The following is a 10000-nucleotide window of genomic DNA, read 5'->3' as shown; positions in this document are numbered from 1 at the left end:
CAACTTACACTCTTTCGGTCTCTCAGCGTTATTCCCATCATTGCTCTCTCCATTCTCCTCTGTGCAGTCCTTAGCTTCGTTTCCATCGCCTTCGTCAGTTTCCAAGTCTCAAACCCGTAGAGTATTGATAGCAGAATGCATTGGTTGTAAGCTTTACGTTTTAAACATAAAGGTAGGCCTCTCAGGATTTTGTTATACTTACCAAACACTTTTCCGCCAATTGTAACACGTCATTTTATTTAATTTTCTTGATCTTTTGTCACTTTTACCATCTGGCCTAAATAATTATACTCTTCAACTTCTTCAAGACTTTCACAATCAATTATAATATTTTTACTTTGAACTTTCGTGTTAAACATTACTTTGGTTTTACTCTTATTTATTTCTAAACCTACTTTGAGACTTTCCTTGTTCAGATCACTCAGCATATTTTACAAGTCTTCTGCTCTTTCTAAAGTAATAATAATGTTATCCGCAAATATTAGATGGATCAAATATTCGCCATTAATCTTTAACCCCTTCTCTTCCCAACTCAGTATTCTGAAAATCTCTTCCAGGCAATCTGTAAATAATTTGGGTAAAATTGGATAGCCTTGCCGCACTCCTTTCTTGATCTTGATCTTTTTTGTATCTTTATGTAGTCGAATTATAGCGGTACCTTTCACATGAATCTTCTCTAAAACTTTTACGATCTGTTTGTTTGTATCCTGATGCGTAGCGAGTTTAGTATTGCTATTTGTTCTACCGAGTCAAAGGCCTTCTCGTAATCTACAAAAGCTAAACACAGAGGTATATTGTATTCTGTCGTTCTCTCGATTAGTTGGTTGATCGCCTGCAAATGGTCTAGAGTCTAATATCCGCTCCTAAAGCCTGCTTGTTCTCTCGGTTGGTTTCCATCTAAACCATGACTTAGTCTATTTGTAAGGATCTTGGAGAATACTTTATACACATTTGATAGCAAACTAGATGGTCGATAGTTACTAAGGTCCTTCTGGTCTCCTTTTTTATGAAGCAAAATCACTATAGCATTGCACCACGATTCAGGAACGCTTTCTTGACGTAAGCACTGGGTGTACAACTGAGCTAACTTAATATGAACTTCTTTCCCTGCGTCTTTCAAGAGATCTATCGATATACCATCTTCCCCAGGTGTTTTTCCTCGTTTCATATTTTTAGAGCAAATTCTACTTCTTTGTTTGTAATCTCTGGTACACTACTAACGTCTACAGATGAATTTACTGACTCAACTACGGTCTTCGACGAGTAAAGCTCTTGGTAAAATTCTTCTACTCTTTTTACCATTCTCCGTTTTTAATGATCTCTCCGTTTCTATCTTTTAAACATATCATTTGCAGTCTTCCTAAAATACGTGTATATATATATATATATATATATATATATATATATATATATATATATATATATATATATGTATATATATATACAATATATATATATATATGTATATATATGCATATATATATATACATATATATATATGATATATATATATAAATATATAATACATATATATATGTGTGTTTGTGTGTGTGTGTGTGTGTGTGTGTGTGTGTGTGTGTGTGTGTGTGTGTGTGTGTGTGTGTGTGTGTGTGTGTGTTTTGCAAAAAGAATTCTGTTTAACAATTATTATTATGTTTCCGCGACCCAATAAGCTTTCCTGTGATTAAAACTTCTTCATTGGAGGAATTATGTAAAGTTTCTACGTGGTTATATATTACATGAACAGCTTGACGCTCCTGGGTTTCCTGCTGCGAGCGAGTACATAACAAAGACGGTGTTATCTTGGATTTGCCTGTGGAGACCATATTTAGGTCTTTCAACTTCTCCTCCTTCTGCTATTGCAAATTTGTGATAAGTCGGTAATTTTCTAGATTTTTAGTGTTATTCAAAAATTTCTGAAGAGGAATTCTTGACTTGTTTTTCTGGTAATCACGATCATGAAAGGTGCCTTGTATGTGATGGTATGACACCCGTCTTGTACTTGAAGATCCTAGTCATCTCGACGAAGACAGAGGCATTTAGAAGCGGAGAGTAACACGTTGGTCGGCTCATGGGGCTCCGCTACAAGGGGATGACTGTTTTACGCGTAGTATGAGAGGGTTGGTCTTCGCAAAGGACCTCAGTCTGCAAACCTGTTGCGGCGGAGAACTTCTCATTGTCACCTCAGAAAGTCCAACTCAAGAATTATCACCCCAGGATAGCCCACCTGAAGAATTGTCACCCCAACCAACAATACCTAAAGAATCGCCACCCCAGTTGAGGTAGTTTAGCTTAGGTTAAGTTTGGTCAAGTTGGGTCAAGCTAAGTTTGGTTACGTTAGGTTAGATTAAGTTAGGTTAAGTTAGGGTAAGTTAGGTAAAGTTGACTTAGGATAGGTTAAATTAGGTTAGGTTAAGTTAGGTTAGGTTAAATTAGGTTAAGTTAGGCTCTCTTAGGTTAGGTTAAGTAAGGTTAGGATAAGTAAGGTTAGGATATGTTAGGTTATTTTAGGTTAGGAATCGTCACCCCAGGATAGCCCACCTGAAGAGTTGTCACCCCAAAATAGCCCACCTGAAGAATTATCACCCTGCCGAATGTTGGGGTGACAGTTCTTCAGGTGACCCAAGAATTCTCTTTTAACGTGGTGGCGGAGTCACTCGGATGGATTTTATGCAGAGGTGTTCTTGAGTGTGTTGAGTTGATGAGGGACGTCTCTCGCAGTCATAGCAATGGGAAAACCTGCTGCTGGTTCAGGTCAGAGCCTCCATGTGGGAAGGCGGCAACCACACTGCGGAGCAAGCTTGAAGTATACGGCGGCTTTAAGGGAAGGATCTCCGATGTCAGTAAGGACATCCACGAAGGTGAGACGCCTTTCCTCGTCGTTCTCGAAAAAGAAGTGGACGGCTGTCCAGGTGCGCCAGTGACAAAGTCCATCGAATCACGAAATACTGTCTGTCTGTCTGTCTGTCTGTCTGTCTGTCTGTCTGTCTGTCTGTCTGTCTGTCTGTCTGTCTGTCTGTCTGTCTGTCTGTGTCTATCTCTGTCTGTCTATCTGTCTGTCTCTCTCTCTCTCTCTCTCTCTCTCTCTCTCTCTCTCTCTCTCTCTCTCTCTCTCTCTCTCTCTCTCTCTCTCTCTATTCATCTTTGTCTGTCTGTCCGTCTCTCTGTTTACTGGGTCTTTGTTCCTGCCATGAAGCATTTGCACCCCCCCTCCTCTTCTGAAGCTGCAAGTGCCCCCTTCTCCTCTTCAGGTGAGAGAGAGAGAGAGAGAGAGAGAGAGAGAGAGAGAGAGAGAGAGAGAGAGAGAGAGAGAGAGAGAGAGAGAGAGGGAGGGAGAGAGAGGGGGATGGAGGGGGAGAGATAGATTGATTGATAAATAGATAGATAGATAGAGAGAGAGAGAGAGAGAGAGAGAGAGAGAGAGAGAGAGAGAGAGAGAGAGAGAGAGAGAGAGAGAGAGAGAGAGAAGGGGGGATGGAGAGGGAGAGAAAGAGAGAGCAAGAGAGATGAGGGAGAGAGAGAGAGAGAGAGAGAGAGAGAGAGAGAGAGAGAGAGAGAGAGAGAGAGAGAGAGAGAGAGAGAGAGAGAGAGAGAGAGAGGGAGATAGAATCTCAGCGGTGGTCACGTGTTCTTCCTCCGTCTAGTGGGCGTTGTCCCTTCCCCACGTGTGGCAGATGGATTACCTCTCATCCCCCCATACCCGCCCCCCCCTACACCAACTCCCACCTTCCCTCAGAGTCCTCACTCCCTTCTAGTCCCTCCCTTCCTTCTTCCTCGGGAGTCCCTTCTCTGTGTCCTAAGGTCTCCCTTCACCTCGTTCTACGTCCTCCCTTCACTGAAGATTCTCACTTTGTTCCGTTCCATCCCCCACCCCCCACCCCCATCCCCATTTCTTTGCCAGATCCTCATTCATCTACACATCCTTCCTTCTTGCCAAGGACTCCTTTTCTATCTGCCTCACATCCTCTTTTCCTCCCTTCCTCCTTTCCTTTCCTTTCTTCCTTCTTTCTTTTCTTTATACGTTTCTTCCTTTCTTCTTTCCTTTTTACTCCATTCCTTGATTCTACCCTCTCCTCCTTCTGTCCTCCAGGATTTTCTTTCAATCCTCCCGCCTTCCATTTACGAGTTTAAATCTCTCCCTAACAACTCTGATTTCATATCTTCGTTGCAATATTGCCCCCACCATATCTCTCTCTCTCTCTCTCTCTCTCTCTCTCTCTCTCTCTCTCTCTCTCTCTCTCTCTCTCTCTCTCTCTCTCTCTCTCTCTCTCTCTCTCTCTCTATCTATCTATCTATCTCTCTCTGTCTCTCTCTCTCTCTCTCTCTCTCTCTCTCTCTCTCTCTCTCTCTCTCTCTCTCTCTCTCTCTCTCTCTCTCTCTCTCTCTCCACAATATAACCCTGAAATAACAATGAGAATTACCATAAACAAAAAACAAAACAAAAAAACAGTAAGGTACACACTGTTAATTGAAAATTAGGGTAATAACCATAAACAGGGCAAAATTCACATCATTTCTTTCCGCCTAGATAACTAAGAGCCATAGCAGTCAGTGGGGCTTTGATATACGAGAAAATCTTCTCAAGATAATGAAGGTTGACTTTCTTTATTTGACTCAGTAGGGAAAGGTATCGGGCTGACCGATGTTTTAGCATGGACAGTGTCTTTTCTTGGGGTATAGACACTTTCAGTATGAATTATATTTCGTTTGTCGATAGGAGATGCCGTTGATTTACGGTATGGTGCCTTAGGTCTCCGAGAGACACTTTTGACCCGTGCTCATCGAGGTATACTTGTATATCATGAGCATACGTTGGGTTCATCTCGGTTAGTTCGACCTGACCTACTAAGGGTTCGTTTTTGATATGCCTAACAAATCTCCTGAGAGGTACTGGCCCTCGAATTGTCAGCCACGATGGTAGGGAGTTACCAGTAGCTGAACGTCGCTGGAATCTGTTCAATCGTTCTTGCGGGGTTGTGTTAGTAGACGTCGACAGAAGTGATCTTACTGACTGCAAGGCATCAAGGAGTAAAATCTCCCAGCACTGATCTGGAAGATTGTGTGACTTTAGAGCAAGTTTGACAGCCTTCCAAATGATAGCGTTGTACCTCTCTACTTGTCCATTACCAACTGGGTAGTATGGGATAGTCCGGCTTGTTGCTATCCCCTTTTGAGAGAGAAAGGTCTTGAGCTCATGAGACATAAAAGAAAGACCCCGATAAGAGTGAATGAAACTTGTCATATCACAAAAAGCAAATATCTGCTGTAAGCTATTTATTACAGTTGTGTGCATATCTGGACATGGAAAAGCAAATAGGAAACGAGAGTATTCGTCAACTATCGTGAGCACATACTTGTTACGTGAAATCAATGCTCAGTTGCTCCATTGGTTGCATAGCCTTAATGAGTGTCCCATCCGTTGAATGATAGAATTGTGACTTTAGTTTTGCACAGATCTTACAGGTAGAACATGTGCAGCAAGCGAGTTATTCCAGGATTACACAGTCCTATGTGAATATCAGTTAATGTTGATTATGGTATTGTTGAGCAACAGAAAGCCTGAGTTAAAGTGGCCTGAGTTAAAGTGTCAAGAACCAAGTCATTCTTACCAGGTCGGTACTGAATAGTATAAGTGAAATACGCTAGTTCCATTCTCCATCCCTGTATGTTGTTGTACTTAACCTTCGTCCGTTTCCAATTATCAACCATAAAGGCCACGGACCGTTGATCAGTGACCAATATGAAGTAATGTCGAATAAGGTGAGACCATTTACGCACTTACGCATTGCCCCTTTTCGACAGGGGGATAGTACACTTCACCACCTTGTAGAGCTCTTGACATGAATACCATGAGACGACCATCTTGGTTCAATACGGCAGATATGGCCATTTCAGAGGCATCTCATTCAACTACAAAAGATAAGTTCTCATCTACTGATTGTAGAGTGTCAGTATCTGGTTGTTTCTTGTTGAGCGTGATGGCTGTTAAGGCAGATCCGTGTAGAGGAAGTGCTTTAGTGTTAACCAGATGCTTACTTTTGCCTGAGAAATCTAGTATTCACTTGGGCTCCACGCAGGGATGCGAGATTTGTTGGGGGTGGGAGTTCTTGAAGATGTTTCTCAAGTTCAGGCTTTATAGACTCATTACCAACCAAGTAACCAAAAATGTTAGTCGAGGACACAGACTTGTTGGTTTTCGCTTCATTAAGTGTTAGTTTCAGACGGATGACAACTTCAATAAAAAAATTGTAATTTTCATCATACTCTACTTGAGTATAGCTAGTAAAAGTGATATTATCTAGGTATGGAAACGGGTCTTTGGGATTTTCTTCTTCCACAAGTTTATTCGTCTTTTTTATTTCATTTTTCCTATTTCTATTATTATTTTTTTTTACACAGCAAGAACTTTTGTATTACCAAAGAGTATGGTAAAGTTGTCCATTTGCTTCGAATGCCGTATATTTCCTGGTTAACTTCTTTTAGTGGAATTTGATGATATGCACTTTTCAGGTCAAAGATAGAAAATACATTGTAGTTAGCAAGATCTGTCCACGTAAAAAATTCTTGACAACAACAATTTGGGCATACTATGGTGATGAACTGGGTTCAGTGACCCCTTCAGATATAAGATGAGAGATTTCTTTTTCAATAAAGGACTGGTCATCTTTCAAGAAGCTTCTTGATTTAGTTCTCTCTCTCTCTCTCTCCCTCTCTCTCTCTCTCTTTCTCTCTCTCTCTCTCTCTCTCTCTCTCTCTCTCTCTCTCTCTCTCTCTCTCTCTCTCTCTCTCTCTCTCTCTCTCTCTCTCTCTTTCTTTCTCTCTTTCTGTCTGTCTATCTGTTTCTCCTCTCAATTTTGTAACGTAATTTAATTGTTACGTTATCATATGTATGAATAAATTATTCTTTTTCACATCTCAATCACCTGCGTAAGTCCTTATGTCTCTATTATGTACAATATTTTAATATTTGTAATTGTATGTTCAGTGACATCAAAACCGGCTTTTTCCAGAGTGGTTAGTCCGAAGCGCTTTGTCGCACACTTCAGGTCGGCTCGTATGTGTATTCAAACGAGGGAACGGCAGATTGACTATGTGACGTCAGAGCCGGATTTCTGGAACTAATTAGTTCCTCTCGCTCCTTGTTGTCACATATGCAACTTCCGGCTGTATATATCACATATACAATTTCCGGTTCATTTCCCACGAATCCATTCTCATGACAAGACCTAACTCTGGTAAGGTTAGACCAATGAGAAGACTTGTTTGAAAAGACCAATCATATAACATTTTTTCTTAATCAGTGTCTTGTTCTGATTATCTAATTATTATATACTACATGTTGTTTTTGGTCTATCCGAACCATATATTCCATTCTCTTATGTGTTAGTAGACCCTCATGTATATATGAACCTTTGTTTTCTGTTTATACATGTCAATATATTTTTTAAACTTCACGTTTAGTATTATTTCTGGAATGATCAGATTAGTTGTTACCCCACCTCTAGTCCTACAGTAAATTGCCCGGCTACAGACAGGATGACTCAGTCTGAGACAGACTGTTAGAGGTGAGCTGACCCCTGGGCACCTGTATGTAACAACTGGCGACATATAGGCAACTACCTAACGTAACGTTCTCTGTCTCTCTCTCTATATATAACTTTCTCTCTCTCTCTCTCTCTCTCTATATATATATATATATATATATATATATATATATACATATATATACATATATGTATATATATATATATGTGTGTGTGTATATATATATATATATATATATATGTATATACATATATACATATACTGTATATATATATATGTATATAATATATATATATATATATATCCCTCCTTCTCTCCCCCCCTCTCTCTCTCTCTCTCTCTCTCTCTCTCTCTGTCTCTCTCTTTCTTTTCTCTCTACCCCTTCCCTCCCTTCCCTCCCTCCTTCCCTCCCTCCCTCCTCTCCTATTGGTCTGCCTTTTACTTTGGTCTGTCTCCTTTCTTCCCCCATCGTATAGCACCTTAACCCCCCCACCCCAGCATACACGACCCCGTGTCCCCATCCCAGTTTCCTTCGCCCCCTCCCTCCACAGTCATGTCCTTTTAACTCCATTTTTCCTTTGTCAACTTGTTGCAACAACGTCGGACTCTCCGCCTCCTCCATCTACGGAGACTTCTTCCTCACTCCACTCCGCCCTAGCTTACTAAGAACACCATTTAGGCTCGGAATTCCACTACCCCCCACCCCCCGCTTCCCTCCTCACTTCTCCTCCTTTTCCCCCCATCCTTTTTCCGTCCATTCACAAGACGGTAAAATACATTGAATTCATTTGTGATTCATTTATTTACTTATCCATTTATGTATTTATTTGTTTATTTATCTATTTGTTTATCTACTTATTCATATATCTATTTATTCGATTATTTATTTGTTAATTAATTTGGTTATCTAATTTATTCAAATTTATTTATCTAAATTTATCTATTTATTCATCTATTTATTTATTTATTTATTATTCATTCATTGTTTATTATTTATTATTTATTTATTTATTTATTCATTATATATCTATTTATTTATCTATTTATTTACCTATTTATGTTCTTTGTCAACAACAATTTCGGCCAACTATTAATGTATTGATATGGAGTCAAAAGGCGCCACTTACTGTCTCGAGTGCCTTGGGGCAATGCCTTGGGCAATGCGGGTGGTTGCCCCCGCCGCCCCCGCCGCCGTGGTGGCTGCTGTGGTGACCGTGGTAGCTGTGGTGGTGGTGGTGGTGGTGGTGATGGGAGAAGGGGAGGTGGTGGGCCCCTGGAGGTACCCACGAGTTCCAGCGAGGGCTCAGCGGGGAGGAGCTCTTGTTGCTCCGAGGGGACCTCGGCGAACGGGGCGACCTCGGCGATGACTTCGAAGAGTCTGCCGGGGACGAAGAAAGACATTTTTAATCGCTCGAAAGTATATAAAAAAGTATGTGTGCGTGTGTGTTTGTGTGTCTTTGTGTGTATGTATATTACTTATTTGGTTATCTAATTATTTATATATTCATTCACGTTTTTACTAATTTCCATACATTAATTTATTTTCAATGTATCTATTTATCATTTTATTTGTTTATGTATTTCTATACAAATTTATTCACACACACACACACACACACACACACACACACACACACACACACACACACACACACACACACACACACACACACACACACACACACACACACACATATATATATATATATATATATATATATATATATGTATACATATATATATATATATATGTATATATATATATGATATATATATGCATATATATGTATATGTATATATTTATATATATGTATATTTATATATATATGTATATATATATATATATTTATGTATATATATACATATGTATGTATATAATGTATATATATATATAATATATATATATATATATATAATATATATATATATATATATATATATATATATTCACTCATATATGCATTTACGATACCGTTTAACGTCACGACAATCCCCTTATTAGGAGATTACAACGGTGCCCCTTTACAGAGGACTTTATAGCGGGGAATAGCGGGGAATTTAATTAACCATGTCCATGGATCAATTCGTCGGTAGCAGGGCTCGAAACACCATCACAACCTCCGTCGCAAGTAGTGTTTGTTTATGTGTCTATGTATCTATTTATTCATGTATTTATCTATGTTTATATACATGAATATATATGTGCATTTCTTTATTTTTACTTTGTTTATTTTGTTTATTTACGCATTCATTATTGCCTTCCACACATCCTCTCTGTTATGCCTTTTATCCCATTAATATTTTGTCACTACGATATATTCAACAAATAGATACAATAAACAAACAAATGCCTTATATACATATAATTAGATATTTCTCTGCGGTAAACATGATTATTTTTCAAACTAAAATTGCCTCAAAGCATATAAGCTTTCTAACAATGACGCATCAATAG

General features: G+C 39.3%; 1 protein-coding gene across 1 annotated transcript in view; it reads right to left on the bottom strand.

Annotated features, from left to right (window-relative positions):
- The window catches only part of LOC143017852 (uncharacterized), a 229904-nt gene that overhangs the window by 53071 nt on the left and 166833 nt on the right, over positions 1-10000 (bottom strand). The window contains exon 3 of the mRNA XM_076172817.1: positions 8673-8923. Within this exon, the coding sequence (XP_076028932.1) occupies positions 8673-8923 (251 nt within the window). The remainder of the gene's footprint in view (positions 1-8672; positions 8924-10000) is intronic.

Source organism: Oratosquilla oratoria, chromosome 33 (assembly GCF_046742065.1).
Source record: "Oratosquilla oratoria isolate Oo_2021 chromosome 33, ASM4674206v1, whole genome shotgun sequence".
NCBI classification, from domain to species: Eukaryota; Metazoa; Arthropoda; class Malacostraca; order Stomatopoda; family Squillidae; genus Oratosquilla; species Oratosquilla oratoria.
The sequence above is the reverse complement of the archived record's forward strand: the minus strand, read 5'-3'. Positions and strand labels throughout refer to the sequence as shown.